This window comes from Propithecus coquereli, unplaced genomic scaffold, assembly GCF_000956105.1.
Source record: "Propithecus coquereli isolate 6110/MARCELLA unplaced genomic scaffold, Pcoq_1.0 Scaffold508, whole genome shotgun sequence".
NCBI classification, from domain to species: domain Eukaryota; kingdom Metazoa; phylum Chordata; class Mammalia; order Primates; family Indriidae; genus Propithecus; species Propithecus coquereli.
The window spans coordinates 610,693-630,730 of record NW_012150930.1 but is presented as its reverse complement, the minus strand read 5'-3'; the positions used below and the strand labels follow the sequence as shown (position 1 = coordinate 630,730).

The 20,038-nt window shown below is 34.2% G+C and overlaps 1 protein-coding gene across 1 annotated transcript in view; it reads right to left on the bottom strand.

Annotated features, from left to right (window-relative positions):
• AKAP9 (A kinase (PRKA) anchor protein 9) overlaps positions 1-20,038 on the bottom strand; it is a 221,395-nt gene that overhangs the window by 184,883 nt on the left and 16,474 nt on the right. The window contains exons 2-5 of the mRNA XM_012656550.1: positions 11,294-11,551; positions 5,123-5,167; positions 1,012-1,065; positions 480-650 (exon numbers count right to left, since the gene is read on the bottom strand). Coding sequence (XP_012512004.1) covers positions 480-650; positions 1,012-1,065; positions 5,123-5,167; positions 11,294-11,551 — 528 coding nt within the window. The remainder of the gene's footprint in view (positions 1-479; positions 651-1,011; positions 1,066-5,122; positions 5,168-11,293; positions 11,552-20,038) is intronic.

Sequence of the window (20,038 nt, the reverse complement as noted above, 5' to 3'; positions counted from 1 at the left end):
TGACATTCTTAGTGGGTTTAAGTCATAATATTTTGATGTGGTTTGTACCATAATTTTCTCCCTGGATGATTATAAAAATATCTGTCCTCTGGAAGTACTTTTGGACTAGCTATCTTATCTAAAGTTAAATGAGAATCTGTATTATATTAACCTTGTTAATGAAATCCTAGTTTTAAAGAGGGTTGTTTATGTTATGTACAAGGACAAAAATTATGAGATTATCTTAAGTTGCCATTTCGTTCTGTTTTGTTTTTGAGATGGGGTCTTGCTTTATTGCCCAGGCTGGATTCGAACTCCTGGGCTCAGGCAATCCTCCCACCTCAGCCTCCCGAGTAGCTGAGATTATAGGTGCACCACTGCACACAGCTAAGTTACCATTTAAAAACCCCATCTTTAAAGAGAGTGCATATGCTATCATTCAAATTTACTATTTTTGTTTTTGTGAGTAGCAAACCAAAGGCCACAGAAAGTAAGCACACCTGTTGCAGTCCTTCAGTCCCATAGGTGGCTCTCATTTCTTCCAGTTCTCTGTTTAGCTCTTCAATCTCATGCTGTTTCCCAGCTAATTCATTTTCCATCATCTCTAGGTGGGTCTGACTATACTGTGCTCCTTGTCCAGAATAAGAATCATCAACACCAAATTCTTCTTCCTAATCAATTCAAGACTTTTAATAATTCAGTACTAGCAACACTCCTTAGGGAGAAGGATTCTATTCAAATATTGAATACCACAGCAAAGTTAAAACATCACTCATCACCTGGAAGTTTACTGGTATGGCAACCTACTTTGTTGTTAATATGATATACACCTCAAGGGCAAAAACAGGATATTCACAAATTCTGTTACACTTGAGTTTTATAATAAAGGGTAATAAGTTTCTTTCGTTAAACATTAAAATCAGTTTGAAATCACACAGAAAGAAGTACATGCAGAAAAAAGCTTTGTTAGTAAGCAAGATAATTTTAAATAGTATAAAACATTAGTATCATGAGTAGTTTTAAATACTGTACCCTTAATAAATTTGTAGGCTTTCCTGTTCTCACCACAAATCTGCAACCGTTTACCTGTATAAAAACAATTTCCTGATATATTATAATCTTAGAATTTTATTTAGCTAACAATATTTCTGCTAAATGTATTTGTGTGTGTCTTTAATCTCTAGTATATATGGGGTTTGGTAATACCTATGGTTTCAAGCATCCACTGGGGGTCTTAGAATGTATTCCCTGTATTCCCAAGGGTAAGGGAAGAATGCTGTATTCACACAAAAACTCACCCTTTTAGTGGACATTAGTTTTAAAACATGAAAGAATAATTCACAATTTATTAATATCTTACTCTTAATCTGGGAATACATTAACAGACATTAATAATGGATATTTCTACAAAAAATAAGAATCTGATAGTTCAGAGAAGATCACGAAAATTATAAGAGTTCAATGTGCCTACCTGATGCATGGAGCTGGAGTCAAGTAACTAATGATTAAGATCATTCACTCAAAGTTGAAAAGCTAGGTTTGTTACTTTATATATAAAGTATATAGGCATGTCTCCAACTCCAGCCACTTCACAAATGTCATGAACCATACAAGCAACCTGGTTAAGAAGTACTGAATAATCAGATGAAATCTATAATGGGAGTGCATACTCTACTATCATTTCATCTTTCTATACATAGCAAAGCATATTTATTTGCCCGTCTTATCTCTGCATTGCCTGTAGTATTCCCAATGTCTTCCAAATAACTCTCCTCAAAGAGTATAAAAAATAATTTGTGTAAATATGGTGTTCTGGACATAAAATGTCCTTTCATCACGGATTGAAGATGATTATATATAAATTAATTTGTAAGAAGAGTATTTTTTTATTTAGCTTGACTTCTTTAGTGCATGTAATTGGATATGTGTTTAAACAGAAGAGATGTGGAAATAAAATTATTTGACTAATTCTTTCTAGGATTGAACCCATTTTTCAATCCATTGAGTACACCGGCCACAGAATTCATAAACATTAAACACATGCCATACCTACCTATTACATATAATTTCCAAACTAAGTTCTAATTAAATGTATTACCACAATCTGAAATTCTTCTGAGAACAATCTGTTAAAGGGATCTTCATCACTCACTGTTTCATATAAACAGTGTGAAAAAAAAAAGCATATTACTAGGGAAAAGTAATAAAGGAATCAAGCTTTGCTGAATATCTATTATATGCCAAACATGTACTAAATATTCTCAAAATTATTTTGGACAACTACTTTGTGAGGTATACAACTACCCTGTGAGGTAGATATTATTACCCTCCACCCCATTTTATAGGTAAGGAAACTATTTCAGTGTTTAAGTCATGTGCCCAAGCTCATACAGATCAAAGGTGATGAAGTTTAAATTTGAACACAGGACTTTCTGGTCCAAAGTTCCCCTGCTCTTCCTTTCATCACCTTATTGCCCTACTAACCAGAAAAAATGACAGTGATATTTAGGCAAAATACAAAATGATTATGTGACCTATGATTAAAACTGTGATTTTGAAATTTTAGAATACTCAAATTCAAACCACAGCTACCAAAATAATTAAATGTTGCAAATCTGGCATTTGTAGTTAAGTTATAATACATATGTTGTCAGAAAGGTATCACATTTTTTTAGGGGTGTTACTGAAAGATAATTCCTTAAGAGCTCCAATATGGAAAATATTACAGTGTGTGATTTATTCCTCAGGTTATAAATTTGGTCTGTTGATGATTCTTCAGCTTTCTGAAATGGGCAAATATTGCTTTGAAGTCCCCTGTAATTCTAGTTCATTCAAGCCACTCAAACATTTAATAGAGTAGCCAAAGCCTCAAAACTAGTCCAGAGCATCATGGATGCAACCAATATCCATCTCAGCAATCTTGATGAGACATCTCAAACATTTCACAACCTATCACTTCTGTTTTCTAAAACACAGTGAATATGTAAGTTTCTCAAAGCATAATCCATTGTGAATCCAGATGTAACATGTATAATATTATAGGGTTATAACTCAAACCAGGTCAAATCTATCAAAAATTATTTCATATTTACCTTTTTTCAATCTAACTGTAATCTAAGTCACTGTTTTTCCCAAACTCTAAGGCAGTTAATCAGTTTAGTTTTTTTGACCAGCATTAAAAAGATAAAGTATCACAGGATATGTGATATTTTAAGAGTATCCTTCCAGAAACTTGTTTGAAAAAAAATGTATATATGCATATATTTATTCATATATAATTATTCATGTATATAACTATGCATATATGTAACTATAAATGTATATATGAAATTACACCTATATATATAAAATATGTTTATTACTGTGAACTACAGTCAACAACTGTAATAAATACTATTCTAAATTTTATCTGTAGTGCTTATGTTTAAGTACTATTTGTATTCTATGTTGAAACACATCACATTTACTAGGTGCTACAGATAGACAATTTCAATACATTTTTCTGGACCTCATAATCTCCACTAGTTTTTTAATTAAAAAAACTTAAGTAAACAATGTCTCACTGTAACAAGAACTTCCAATAATATTAATTTACATTTTCATAAAGAAAACCTGAAAATCATCACCTTTTGATGTCTTTAGCTTTTCAACTCAGTATTAACATTAATAAAATTAAATTTTGCCCTATTATCCCAATCTGAGAAAATGGCTACATAAATTTTAACCAAATTTCCTGGGCATGTATGGGATGTTCTGAAAGATAAGTCAACTGGCATATAAAAAAATTTCACTTTAGTGTAAAGAAAAAATGCACCTTGTTCAAGCCCCAAAGCATCTGAGACTTTCAACCAAGAAAGACAGGCTATAAGTATTAGGTCGTTATAGAAAGAAAAAAATGTTTCATAAACACTTTTCATAAAGTTGTCTCTTGGTGTCTGCAGGAGAACTGGTTCCAGGACCCCCTAAGGATAGCAAATCTATGGATGTTTAAGTTCCTTATATAAAATGTTGTAGTATTTCCATATTAATCTATGTATCTCCTCCCATTTACTTTAAATCATCTCTAAATTACTTATAATACCTAATATACTGTAAATGTTATATAAATAGCTGTTATATTGTATTTTCTTATTCGTATTATTTCTCATTGTTGTATTATTATTTTTTATTTTTTCTTGAATATTTTTGATCCATGGTTGGTCAAATCCTTGAATGCAGAACCTATGGATATGAAGGGCCAAGTGCATGTGCCCCAAATTTAAAGTCACAAAAGCAGAATCTGAATTGGAAGCAGTGATTTTTAAATCAAGATATTTCACCCTTAGGAGCAACTTTACATAGCCTAAATCAGGCACCAATTTATTAACTTAATGTTGGTTAATTATTTTCCTGACCAGATTATTAGTAAGCATATTCCATTCACTTCTGACATGTCAAAGTTTTTGCTTCCATCAGCAATCTAAAATAGTAACATGTTCATTAAGAACACGGAGTTATTTTTTTCCTATTAGAAACCTACAATAAATTGAGACTTATTGAATACACTGAGTTGCTGAACCATTCAGAATAAGTAATACTTTTCCATGTTCTCAAATCTGGACCAAAGAAATGACAATTACATCTAAAAGAATAAGAAAAAAATAAAATGACATGTACTCATTACCAACACATAAAGAAGGTTATTTCCTGAAGTGGCCAATGACTACATTAGCCTTTATCGCCTAAAATAAAATCCACTATTGCAACATTAATTTCAATAAACAAGTGTATATGATTAACTAGAATTCAAGCTTTTGTAAAAAGCATTACTTCAAATGAAATACCCTATATTATGAAATTTTTACTGTGCTGAACATAGGTACATTGTAATGGTCATGTATCCTAGGCATTAAAACAGGGTCTCTATCTTACAACCAAGCTATTTTAACAGATTTAAGACCTTAGCTAACAATTTGGAAAAAGATGTACCAGTAAAACATAATCCTCAGGTTTTATAGTCATTTATATATTTTATTATGTTACATTTATAGAAATACAATAGAAGCATGTGTTATAAGAAATAAAATAACAATCAATAATTTCAATAATACAAAATATCACTTTTACTTATGACATTTGAAATCATAACAGAATTTAGTCTTACCTCCGAACTGTAGTCATCTGCCGTGGTTGAAATTTCACTTTCAGGCTAAAATAAAAGCAAAATCCAATTACAGTTATGACTGGGTTTTTTTCCACTAAATATTGTACTTTACTAAGCCATGACTGTTGGTAACATATAAAACTCACATAAAATATCACTAGAAAAAGAGTAAAAATTATTCAAACCTTTAAAAATTTTATTTAATTATAAATCACAATGGCAAAATAATGCAATTAATTTACCACTAGGCATTTTTCTGAATATAAAAGTACCAAGAGGTACTTTAACATATGGTCTCGTATATGGTACATATCATTTGTAAGCCAAAAGCACCAAATAAGAAACCATTTCCCTAATATCTATCAGTACAGTAGCCAGGCTTTATCCATGGTTTTGCTTCCTGCAATTTGTTACCCACAGTTAACTGCAGTACAAAAATACTGAATGGAAAATTCTAGAAATAAACAATATATGTTTTAAATCGCATGTTATTCTGAGGAGCACAAAGAAATCTCACTCCACCCTACCCAGGACTTGGATCACCGCTTTGTTCAGCACGTCTACATATGCTACCTGCCCAACAGTCACTTAGTCACTGTCTTGGTTACCAGATCCTCTGTTGCAGCATCGCAGTGCTTGTGTTCAAGCAACCCCTACGTAACAGTGGCCCCAAAGAGCAAGAGTACTGGGTCTAATTTACAAATTAAACTTTACCATAAGTACGTACATACAGGAAAAAACAGTATATATAGGGTTCAGTACTATCTATGAATTCAGGCATCCACTGGGGGTCTTGGAACGTATCCCCCACAGATAAGGGGAAACTAGTATACCTCTTTTAAATAAAAGAAAGTCCTAAAATGCTACTATTGGAAAAGTTCAATTTCTCCAAAAGAGGACTCAAAAAATCTTGATGCTAAAAAAGTAGTAACTTCACTCTGGGGGGCCGAGGTGGGTGGATCGTTTGAGCTCAGGAGTTTGAGACTAGCCTGAGCAAGAGTGAGACCCCGTCTCTTCTAAAAAAAAAATAGAAAGAAATTAACTGGACAACTAAAAATATATAGAAAAAATTAGCCGGGCATGGTGGCGCATGCCTGTAGTCCCAGCTACTTGGGAGGCTGAGGCAGGAGGATTGCTTGAGCCCAGGGGTCTGAGGTTGCTGTGAGCTAAGCTAATGCCATGGCACTCTAGTCCAGGCAACAGAGTGAGACTCGGTCTCAAAAAAAAAAAAAAAAAGTTAATACCAATTTGATGGTGAGTACATGTGGTGCTTGTCTTTCCATTCTTGGGATACCTCACTTAGTAGAATGCGTTCCAGCTTCATCCAGGAGTATACAAGAGGTGCTATATCACCATTGTTTCTTAAAGCTGAATAGTACTCCATGGTATACATATACCACATTTTACTGATCAACACATAAGTGCACATATAAGAATAACATCTATTGGATGTTGGGGAGGGGAGAGGGCGGAGGGGACAGGTATATGCATACACAGAGAGTGCAATGTGCACCACCCGAAGGATGGACATATTTGAAACTCGGACTTAGGGGGGAAGGGGGAGGGGAAGGGCAACATACGTAAGCTAAACATCTGTACCCCCATAATATGCTGAAATGGAAAAAAAAAAGTAATAACTTGATGAATAAATTAACTTTTGTTGTTATAACACCTTTGCAGCTTACAAAAACACTTTGAAAGACATTCTTGTTTCATGACCACATCCCTGGGATTTAGGTATCAAGTGAGTAGCTTTTTTAAGCTTCTCTCAGTTGAGAAGTTATAGGAAGAGTCAAGGAGGAAATCCAAATTGTCTGACTCCAAAAGTACTGCTTTCACTATTCATCCGCTCATCTGAGCTAATAATCTCACTTTATTGGTGAAGAAAGTAAGACCCAGAGAGATTCACCTTTTCGTCAACAAATATTAACTGTCACCGTTTCCCTTCTCATCCACACCTATGGAAATTTTATTAAACATTCAAGACCAAGTTCTAAGTCTACCCTCTCCATGAAGTAGTAACTGATGCCAGGAACAGAAATAAGTTTGCCCCTACTCTAAAATGCTATAACAGTGGTTTCTAACTCATGAGATTTTCTCTCTTTTAAATATAAAATATTTTTATGACACAACTCCCCACATTCATTAATTTAGTGCATATGTATACTAGAAACTGTGGTACTGAGAATTAAATGGTGAACAAGACAATTGTTGCATTCAAAATGCTAAAACTATAACAAGGAACCCAAATATTGATTTGTTATGCAGAAAAAGATAATACACCTTCAAACTGAATCAAGCACTAGAGTTGCCACATTGTATTATTTTAAATGTTCAGTTTTTAAAAAACAAATTATAAGACACACAAATGAAAAAGGAAAGTATGGCCTACACACAAGAAAAATAGTGATCAATAAAAACCATCCCTAAGGAAACACAGATATTAGGCTTAATAGACAAAGAACTATTTTAAGTATTATCATCAAATAACTAAAAGAAGTTAATATTTCAAAAACTAAATAAAATTGTAAGAATGATGCCTGATCAAATAGAGAACATCAATAAAAGGAAAGAGGGCTGGTTGCAGTCGTTTATACCCATAAACCCAGCTACTTAGGAGGCTGAGGCAGAAGGATCCCTTGAGTCCAGGCATTCAAGACCAGCTGGGCAACAAAGCAAGATCCCACCTCTAAAAAAGAAAAAAAAAAAAAAAAAATGTCTAGGCATGGTGGCATGCGCCTGTAGTCCCAGGTACTCAGGAGAGTGATGGGGGAAGATTACTTGAGCCCAGGAGTTTGACACCACAGTGAGCTATGATTGTGCCACTGCACTCCAGCCCAAGCAACAGAGCAAAAGCAAATCAGTCAGTCAGTCAGTCAATAGAAAGAAATTATAAAAGAACCAAAGAGAAATTCTGGAGTTGAAAAGTAAAATGTAATAACTGAAATGAAAAAGTCACTAGAGGGATTGAAAAACAGATCTAAGAAGGAAAAAGAGAGAATCAGCAAACCTCGATAGAGCAACTGAAATTATCTAGTTTGAGTAGAAAGACAACTGTATGTTAGACCATTAAAAAACCCTCAATATTTAAAAGAATTGAATTCATACAAAGTAAGTTCTCTAAAATCTTTCGTCCCTAGTAATAGTTTTGTTTTAAAGTCATCTCAATGGATACAGAAAAGGCATTTAACACTTCTTCATAATGAAAAACACCCTATCGTCCAGGAATAGAAGGGAACTTCCTCAATATAATAAAGGGATCTACCAAAAAACCAAACCAAACCAAACCAGCTAATGTAACACTCAATGGTGAAAAACTGAATGCTTTCCACCCAATACAAGAAACAATATGGATGTCTGCTCTCACCACTTCTTTTCAACATTGTACTTGAGGTTCTCACTATGGCAATTGGGCAAGAAAAAGAAATAAGACATCAACATTGGAAAGGAAATACTTATACATCTCTAGCTGCAGATATAATCTTGTATACAGAGAAAATCGAAGGAATTCACAAAAAAACTACTAGAGCTAATGGGTTCAGCAAAGGTGTAGGATATAAGATCAATATACAAACGTCAGTTGTATTTCTATACACTAATAGTGAACAATCAGATAATGAAGTTAAGAAAACAATTCTATTTACAATAGCAACAAAAAGCAATAAAACGCTGAGGAATAAAATGCTTAGGAATATACTTAACAAAACAAGTACAAGATTGGTACACTGAAAACGACAAGATAACACTGAAAGAAATTAAAGATGACCTAAATAAATTAAAAACAACTTGTGTTCATAGATTGAGAAGACTTAATATTGTTAAGGTGACAATACTCCCCAAATTCACCTGCAGATTCAACACAATCCCTGTCAAAATCCCTCCTTTCTTTTATGCAGAAATGGAAAACCTGGTCCTAAAATTGATAGGGAAATGCAAGGGACCCAGAATAGTCAAAACAATCCTAAAAAAGAACGAAACTGACAGACTGACACTTACTGATTTCAAAACTTGTTACAAAGCTATAGTAATCAAGACTGGGGCATACTAGTAAAGGCTAAAAATACAGATCTACAAAATATAACTGAGGGGCTAGAAATAAACCCTCATCTTTATAGTCACTGACATTTCATTGGGAAAGAACAGTCTTTTCAGCAAATAGTGCTGAGACAAATGGATATTCACACGCAAAAAAATGAAGTTGGACACCTACCCCCTGCCACAATGAAAATTAACTAAAAAATGGATCAAAGACCAAAATTTAAGATCTAAAATTTTAAAAGTCTTCAAAGAAAACTTAGATGTAAATCTTCATGATCTTAGACTTGACAATGGTAGTTTTACATATGATACCAAAAGCACAAGCAACTGAAGAAAAAACATAGTTGAATCTATCAAAATCAAAAACTTTGTGCATCAAAGGACATTAACAAGAAAGTGGAAAAAAAAACCCCAGAGATAACATTTGCAAATCATATATAAGAAACAGCTAATCCTCTTCATTTACAGATTCTCTAACTGTGAATCCAACTATTCAATAAAATTTATTTGTAACCACAAAATCAATATTTGCAGCAGCACATTCATGGTCATTCATAGACATGAGCAGAACAGTGAAAAATCTGTCACCCAATGCACACATTCTTAGTGGAGGTAGAACAAGGCAACACTTCTTGTTTCAGCTCTCATAATGTAAACTAGTGTCTTTTTTACGATCTATTTAGTGCCACATTTTTCACATTTTTATGTTTTTTGAAGATTTTACTGCTTAAAATGGCCCCAAAGTATAATGGTGAACTGCTATCCAGTGTTCCTAAGAGCAGGACGGTACTTTATGGAACAAATATGTGTGTTAGATAAGATTTATTCAGGTATGAGCTGTAGTGCTGATGGCCATGGGTTCAATATTAACCAATCAACAATATACATTTAAAAAGATGTCTTGAAACAGAAACACACATAAAACAAGGTTATGTATCAGGTGGTTGATAAAAATGTCATCAGTGGCTTGCAGGAACCTAATCCTAAACTACAATAATCCCTAGAAGCAATGATTCAGTATTCATTACTTTAGCATTTGTGGCAACTTTATAGAACACAACTACCACAGATGATGAGAGTATCTAGAATATCTCCTTGCCTTTATCTGAAGAATAAATAATTGCTGCATAGCACATATACTTACATTTCTAGGCTTCTGTTCTTTTCACATTGTATTCTTAGTCTTACCTGAGAGGATCTCTCCCACTCTTATGATGAATAGCATACCTCCACTGCCAACCCAGACCTCCCGCACAAAGCTCAAATCCCTGTATATCAAAATCTTGCTGTTTCCACATAAACATGCCATGACACAATACAAATAATAATCATTATCTGCCCTATCCAACACTCTTCCTAATGAGTAACCCATCCTTATTTATTACTGGTCTTGGTTAGTGGCTTCACCATCTGGTTTACCATCCCAATCCATCCTTAATTTCTCCCACATCTCTTTATCCTGGAAAATTACATCACTAAGTGGGGGAAACTAACATTCACTGAGCACCTAGCATGTGCCAGGTATGATCTCCAGTCCCTCACCATAACTACCACCCCATCCCCAACACTTTGTGATCCATTTAAAATGAACTATCTACACTGTATTATGTCTTTATGAATGCTGTTTCTTCTGCACAGAGGTTGTTTCCCCCACTTCTTTGCCTCTGGCTAACTCCAACTCATACTTCAAACTCAGTTCTATTATCGCTTCCAGGAAACCTTCCCAAATAACATACACAAGGCTGATTTGGGCATTCTCTACACTCTAGAGTGCCATGTACACTGTTGCTAGCATAGCTCTAATCAGAGTACACTGCATATCTTTACATCTGCCTTCTACACTAGACTGATTTTTCTAAATGGGAGAGACAGTTATACTTACCTTTGTATCCCTGGTGTTCAATCCTTGGTATACTGCAGTTACTCTATAAATGTCTGTTGAATTAAGTTCACAAAACTCTCTCTCATAGGTTATCAAATAATTTAGGTATGATTGTTTAGTTACCATATTACTAAAGCTTTCAAAAGGATATAAAAATCATGATCAAATTGCACAAGGTGCCAATGATTGCTGTCATGACAGCTATTCTCCATTTAGAACTGTAATATTTAAAAATCTGGATGAATACTTACTTCGACAGAGAAGACCTGGTCATGCTTGACAATTTCTCTACTATGTGGAGTTCTCATTGTTGTGGATTCCGGAGTCACGGATGATCCTACTCTCTGAGAACTATTTACATACAACTCATCACACTGTGATTGATCAACATCCAAGCCATGGTATTCTGATACATCATGTTTACTGTTTGAGGTTTTTCTCTTTTTTTTCTGCTTCTTAGAAGAATTCTGTCCATCAGATTGAGCCTTTCTTTGTCGAAACTGGGCAAGCTATGGGAAAAAGAAAATTGGCGTTATTGTCAAACTATCCCAAAATAAAAATGATGATAAAATAAAGGACAATTGTTACAGTCTTTAGTATAGGAATAACTATTGAAAAGGAAAGACAGTAGATATTTCCAAATGAACCTATAAAATACTGAGAGGTAAGAACTGAAGATGTCACATCTGAAGAAAAGAAAATTAGCCCAGAGTCAGGAAAAATTAAGGGGAAATAGGCACTGTCATTCACTACTTGGTGAGAGTGTAATCTCTGGATTTGAGATTATATGAAAACACATGAACACACACCAACATACACACACACACATACAATACACACAAACAGAGCTCTAAATGCATTTGCTTTACGGAATTTCTGGGTCTATTACTTTATACTAAAGAGAATTAGTTTGGGCAAATAGATTTACCTATATAAGTGGTCACTGCAGCCCTGTTTACAATGGGAAAAAAACAAATAAATATCAAACAGCAGGGCTTTCAAGCCCTTAATCACTTGCATGTCAGCATCAGTATTTTTGTCATATCCTAGTCATGCCCTTATATGTCATTTATTTACAATATTTTGGCTAGTGGACTTTTCTTATTTAAATTTATTTTAAGAACTAAGAGAGACTTTCAGTACCAAAATGGCAGGGTAGAAGCAAGCTGAATGCACTCCCACTCACAAAAACTCCTACTCACAAAACCAAATGTATAGCGTGGAGATTATCACCAGCAACATCCAAGAACTTAGATATGAAGAGGAGACAGTTCCTGGGGCCAGAGAGAAGTGAAAAAACTCCAAGCAGATGTTAAGAGAATTGGACTTCCATAACCATGACTCACCTCTCCCCAATCTGCTCAGCACTAAGCGCAGAAAATTTCCCATCAACTCACAGTTTCTACACTGGAAAAAGTGAAATCAAGGTGGACAACCAGCTTTCCATGCTACCTGAGTTTCGTGGTGGGAATCCTGTCCCTACCCCAACCTATGGGAAGTACTGAGAATGCCTGAAGGGAGAAATATCCCTGAGGGCAGCCAAGGACAAAGTGGAGAGGTGGAACTACCATCTGCAGGCCTGGAAACCTGGCCCAAGAAAATGCCAAATCAGAGGGCTATTGAGCAGGTTTGTTCCACAGGTTCCCTGGGCACAAATCCCAAGCCAGCCTTCCTATACTACCGATATATCCCATTTGGGACATCTCCCATTTGGGACAGACGACACTGTCATTATTTACCAGACTGAGGCAAACCAGGGCTTAAGGTGCCACCTAGTGCCAAAATGGAGGCACTGGTCCAGTGGGGGGAAAAAAGCAAGATAATCAACAGGTAAATTACAAAGAATCTCTAAGCAAACACATCCAATAAAAAACGAAACAAGCTAGACAGAGGACGCTGGCATAAATAACTAATCCTTCAATGCAAAGACATATATAAGGACATATATATAATGCAAAGGCATATATCCACAAGAGACAAAAGCAAACAGGGAACAATGACCTCTTCAAATGGACACAGTAAGAAACGAGTTACTGCTCTTAATAAGACAGCAATATGTAAGCTCTCTGACCAAGAATTCAAAATAGAAGTTTTAAGAACTTAGTGATTTCCAAGATAGCACATAAAAGCAATATAGAAATTTATCTGAGAAATCTAACAAAGAGATTTAAATAATAATTTAAAAAATCAAACAGAAATCTTAGAACTTAAAAATACATTTGCTGAACTGAAAATTTCATTAGAAGCTCTCAACAGCAGAATGAATTAAGCAGAGGAATCAGTGAACTCAAGAACAGGCTATAAAAAAAATAAAGGAGGTGAATAAAAATGAAACACAACAAAGGTCACCTATAAGATACAGAAAAATTACCTCAAAAGACCAAATCTAAAAATTACTGCTGTTCAGGAGGGAGCTGAGCAAGAGCAAGAGATAGAAAGCTTATTCAAAGAAATAATAACAGAAAATTTTCCAAAATGTGAGAAAAACATAAATATCCAGTTACAAGAAGATGAGAGACGCCAAGCAGATTCAACCCAAATACTATTACTCCAAGGCATATAATAATCAAATTCTCAAAGGTCATAGACAAAGAGAGGATCCTTAAAGTAGCAAGAGAAAGGAAGCAAATAACATATAAAGGAATTCCAATTCATCTGGCAACAGACTTCTCAATGAAAACCATATACACCAAAAGAGAGTGGGTGGATGTTTTCAAAGTGTTGAAAGAAAAAAATTGTCACCCAAGAATACCAGTGTACCAGCAAAGCTACCCTTTAAATATGAAGGAGAAAAAAGTCTTTCACAGGCAAACAAAAGCTGAGAGAATTCACCACCACCAGAACTGTCTTATAAGAAATGCTAAAGGGAGTTCTTCAATCTGAAAGAAGCAAACACTGACATGAAAAAGAAAATATTTGAAGGTATACAAACCACTGGGGTAAAATTAAGTATACAGAAAAACCCAGAATACTCTAACCCTGTAATTGTGGTGTGCACTCCGCACATAACTCTGGCATGAAGCACAAAAGACAAATCTATCAAAAGCAATAATACCTACAGCAACCTGTTAAGATATAGGCAATAGAAAAATATGTAAATTGAGACAATACAAAGTCGAAATGTGGGTGCAATGAGGTTAAAGTGTAGAGGGTTTTTTTTTTCATCTTTTCTTTGTTTCTATTTTTTTCCTTTGTGATAAGTTGTTAGATCTTTAAAATAACTGGTTATATCTGTTTTTTGTAAGCTACAAAGGATAACCACAGCAAACATCTATAACGGATTCACTAAAAATAAAATGCAACAAATCAGAACATACTGCCAGAGAAAAGCATTTAACTACAAAAGAAGTTAGGAAGAAATAAAAAACGGGTGAGAGGAGTTAGAAAACAACCAAAAACAAGAAATGAAATGGCAGTACTAAGACCTCACCTATGTATAATAATGCTGAATGCAAATGCACTCAATTCTCCAATAAAAAAGTACAGAGTGCCTAATGCATAAAGAAAGAAAAAGAAGGAGTAGAAAAGATACTCCATGCAACTGGAAAATAAAGAGCAGAACTAACTATACTTACATTGGACAAAACAGACTACAAAACAAAGACTGTAAAAAGAGACAAAGCTCACTATATAATAACAAAGGGGTCAATTTAGCATGGGGATATAAAAATTTATAAATATCTATGTACCCAAAACCAGAGCTCGAAAGTATATAAAGCAAACATTAATAGATCTAAAGGGAAAGACAGACTATAATACAATAACAGCAGGGGACATCAACGCAATACTCTCCATACTGGACAGATTATCCAGACAGAAAATCAACAACATCATAGTTAAACCACACACACTAGACCAAATAGGCCTGATAGTTACAGAATACTTCACCTAACTGCTTGTTGAAGGATACACATTCTTTTCTTCAGTGCATGAACCATTCTTCAGAACAGATCATCTTAGGCCATAAAACAAGTTTGAACAGATTAAAAAAAAAAACAAAAATCATGTCAAGTTATCTTTTTTGACCAAAAGGGAATAAAACTGGAAACCAATAACAAGAGGAAACTCAGAAAATACACAAACACATGGAAATTAAACAATGTGACCCAGAATGAACAACGGGTCAATGAAGAAATTAAGAAGGAAATTTAAAATTTTCTTGAAACAAATGAAAACAGAAATACAACACCCCAAAATCTATGGGAAGCAGTCCTAGGAGAGAAGTTTATAGCAATAAACTCCTATATTGAAAAAAATAGAAATACCTCAAAAAAAAACAACCTAATGATAAACTTAAGGAATTGGAAAAGTAAAAACAAATCAAACCCAAAATTAGTAGAAGGAAAGAAAACAACAAACATCAGAGCAGAAATAAGTGAAACTGAGACTAAAAAAAAATACAGAAGATTAACAAAATGAAAAGTTGTTTTTTTGATAAAACTGACAAACCTTTAGCTAGAAAAATTAAGAAAAAAAGAGAGAAGACTCAAATAAATAAAATCAGAAATTAAAAAGGAGATATAACTGAGACCACAGAAATGTACAGAATCATTTAAAGACTATCATGAGCAACTATATGCCAACGAATTTGAAAACCTAGAAGAAATGGATAAATTTCTGGACACATAAAACCTATCAAGATTTAATCATGAAGAAATACAAAACCTCAACAAACCAATAATGAAACACAAGCTCAAAGGTATAATAAAAAGGCTCCCATCAGGCTGGGCATGGAGGCTCAGCCAGCCTGTAATCCCAGCACTTTCGGAGGCCAAGACAGGAGGATCACTTGAGGCCTGAGTTTGAGACCAGTGTGCGCAACATTGAGACACCCCATCTCTATAGAAAATGTTTAAAAAATTAACTGGTCATGGTGGAGTGCACCTGTGGTCCCAACTATTTGGGAGGCTTGAGACAGGAGGATCACTTTAGCCCGGGAGTTTGAGATTACAGAGATATGACTACACTACTGCACCCCAACCTGGTCAACAGAGCTAGACCCTGTCTCTAAAAAAAAATTAAAATTAAAATTAAAGAAATAGTAAAAAAAAAAAAAAAAAAAAAAAAAAAAAAAAAGGAGGGGGAGCTCCCATGAAAGAAAAGCCCAAGACCTGATGGCTTCAATTCTGAATTCTACCTAACATTTAAAGAAGAACTAATACCAATTCTACTCACACTCTTCAAAAAAATTAAAGAAGAGGGAATACTTTCAAACTCATTCCACAAGGTCAAGGTCAACATTACCCTCATACCACAACCAGACAAAGAAACAACAAAAAAAGAAAACTACAGGCCAAAATGACTGATGACCACAGATGCAAACATCCTCAACAAAATACTAGCAAACCGAATTCAACAGCACATTAAAAAGACCATTCACTGTGATCAAGTGGCACTCATCCCAGGGATTCAAGGACGTTTCAACAAATCAATAAATGTGATACATCATATCAACAAGAACCAAGAACAAAAACCATATGATCATTTCAGTAGATGCTGAAAACTGAAAAAAAGTGATAAAATTCAACATCCCTTTATGACATAAACCCTCAACAAACAGGGTACAGATGAAATATACCTCAAAATAATAATGGCCATATATGACAGACCCACACCCATTATACTGAATGGGGAAAAACTGAAAACCTTTCGTCTAAGATGTGGAACAAAACAAGATGCCCACTTTCACCACTTTTATTAAACATAATATTGAAAGTCCTGGCCACAGTAATTAGGCAAGAGAAAGATATAAAGGGCATCTAAATTGGAAAGGAAGAAGTCAAATTAGCCTTGTTCACAGATGGTATGATCTTACACTTAGAAAAATGTAAAGATTCCACCAAGAAACTGTTAGAACTCATAAAATGAATTCAATAAATCTTAGGATACAAATATAAAAATCAGGAGCATTTATATATACCAACAGCATGCAATCTGAAAAAGATATCAAAAATGCAATCCCATGTACACTACCTACACAAAGAATACAAAATACCTAGGAATCAATTTAACCAAGGAAATGAAGGACCTATACAAGGAAAACTATAAACACTGATGAAAGACATTGAAGAGGACACACACAAAAAATGCAAAGATATTCCATGCCCACAGATTTGAAGAATTAGTGTTGTTAAAATTACAATACTCCACCAAATGAATTTATAGATTCAATGCAATCCCTATCAAAATACCAATGACATTCTTCATAGAAATAGAAAAAATAATCCTAAAATTTACATGGAATTATAAAAGATCCCAAATTGCCAAAGCAATCCAGGGCAAAAGGAATAAAGCTAGAAGCATCACACTACCTGACTTCAAAATATACTATAAATCCATAGTAACCAAATCAGCATGATATTGGCATAAAAACAGATACATAGACCAACAGATCAGAACAGAGAACCCAGATATAAAAACAATATCATATTGCCATCTGATCTTTGACAAAGCGTTAAAAAAAATACAATGGGGAAAAGAATCCCTCAATAAATGGTGCTGGGAAAATTGGATAGTCACATGCAGAAGACTGAAACAGGATTTGCACCTCTCACCTCTCACAAAAATCAACTCCTGGTGGATAACAGACTTAAACCTAGGGCATGAAACTATAAGAATTCTAGAAAAAGACGTTGGAAAAACTCTTACAGATATCAGCCTAGGCAAAGAATTTATGAAGAAGACCCCAAAAGCAATCACAGAAACAACAAAAATAAATAAATGGGACCTGATTAAAGTAAAAAGCTACTGCATAGCCAAGGAAACAATCAATAGAGCGAATAGACAACCTACAGTATGGGAGAAAATACTTGTATGCTATACATCCAATAAAGGGCTAATAACCAGAATCTATAAAGAACATAAGTGAATCAGCAAAAAAACATCAAACAACCCCATTAAAAGTGGGCAAAAGACACAAACAGAAGCTTTTCAAAAGAAGGTAGACTAATGGCCAATGAGCATGTGAAAAAATGTTCAACATCTCTAATCATCTCAAAACCACAATGAGATATCACCTAACTCTAGTGAGAATAGCTTTTATCAAAAAGTCCCAAAACAACAGATGCAGGCACGGATATAGAAAGAAAGTAACTCTTATACACTGTTGGTGGGATGGCAAACCAGTACAACCTCTATGGAAAGTAGAATGGAGATACCTCAAAGAACTAAAAGTAGACCTACCATTTGATCCAGCAATCCCGCTACTGGGTATTCACCCAAAGGAAAAACAGACATTTTATAAAAAAGACACTTGCACTTGAATGTTTACAGTAGCACAATTCACAATTGCAAAGCTGTGGAAACAACCCAAACACCTATCGTTACATGAGTGGATCAATAAAATGTGGTATATGTATATGTGGTATATGTATACCATGTATTACTCAGCCATAAAAAAAAATGGTGAACTTAATTACCTCTTGTAACAACCTGGATGGAACTGGTCACCATCGTTTAAGTGAAGTATCAGAAAAATGGAAAAACAAAAACCCTATGTACTCACTACTAAATCGAAACTTATAGATCAACACCCATGTGCACATATGGTAGGGTAGTAAAATTCAACAGAAATCAAGCAGGCAGGAGGGGGAAGGAGGGGATGGGTAAATTCACACCTAACTGGTACAATGCACACCATGGGTGACAGAGAGATTTATAACTTTGACTCAAACTGCATAAAAGCAATTCATGTAACCAAAATGTTTGTACCCCTGTAATATTCTGAAATAAAAAAGTAAACAAAAATTAACATTATACAATGAAAAACTATATTAAAATTTTAGTTAGGTATTGCTGAAGGCTATGAGATAAATGGGCAAGTGTTACAAGGTTGTTAAGGACATACAATCACTAAGAAACTTTTTGCTACTGTAAGCAGATGAAGTAAGGGAAAACTGGGAAAGGTAGTAACTTTCTTAGAATCTATCCAATGTTTTTTAATACTATGTCAGGATACACTTAAAATACCTCATCACCACCTAAATTCAGAAGTATGCATTACATGCTTTAGGCAACACTGGGTTAACTATGGTGAATCTATATTAAAAATACTAATGTAAACCATTACTGCAAATAAAGATGTTCATGACACAGTAGTAGGTATAAAATAGTATTACAGTATAATCTACCTTTTTATGAAAGAAAAATTATTTGTACCTCTTCTTAATAAAGACAAGGCAGGCTTCAGATTCATAGCCCTCAACAATTATATCTAGCTTAAAATTTAATAACACTGTACTCAGGCACAGATAAATTCTTGAAGACTGTAACAACTTGGGTGTATTTCTGGACTTGAGACTGTAGGTATTTTTCCTTTTGCTCATTTGAAATTTCCTTTTTATGTAATAAATTTTCTAGTTTTTATATGAAGCAACTATTAACTACTGATTCCTAAATTTAACTTGAACTCTTTAATCATTCTGAGGAGAGAAAGCAAAGAATAAAAACAGGTATAAGCTCCCTTGTGCCTTAAAAAGAGGAAATACACTACTAGTATTACTATAACTATTTAGACCAATTACAATGATGGCCAGGAAATTTATTATACAAATTAAAGCAATCTTTTTAATAATGTTGATATTAACCATAAACATAAGTGACAAATGTTATACAGGAAATACAACATATTTTATACTTATTTTATCTACTGTAGATGAAGTATATAGATCTGTATTATTCATAGTAAAGGCATCTAATTCATAAATCAGAAATAGCTAATCATCAGCCTTGTAGAATATATAAATAGATTTAAATTTTGTTCCCAGTTATTTAGCAACTATCCAGTTATTCTATTTCATGTCTGCTTGAGGAACAGGTGCAAAGCCAGTTGCCTCTATTTGTGCATTATTAAGCAGGTGGAATGCATTTAAACTACTCTAGAGGATAGCAAATTCATTCTTAAAAATAAACCAACTAGAATACTACTAAATATATTATCTATAAATAGAATCAGATGTCTAGGCACATCATTTAAAAAAGAAAAGCTCCCTCAGAAT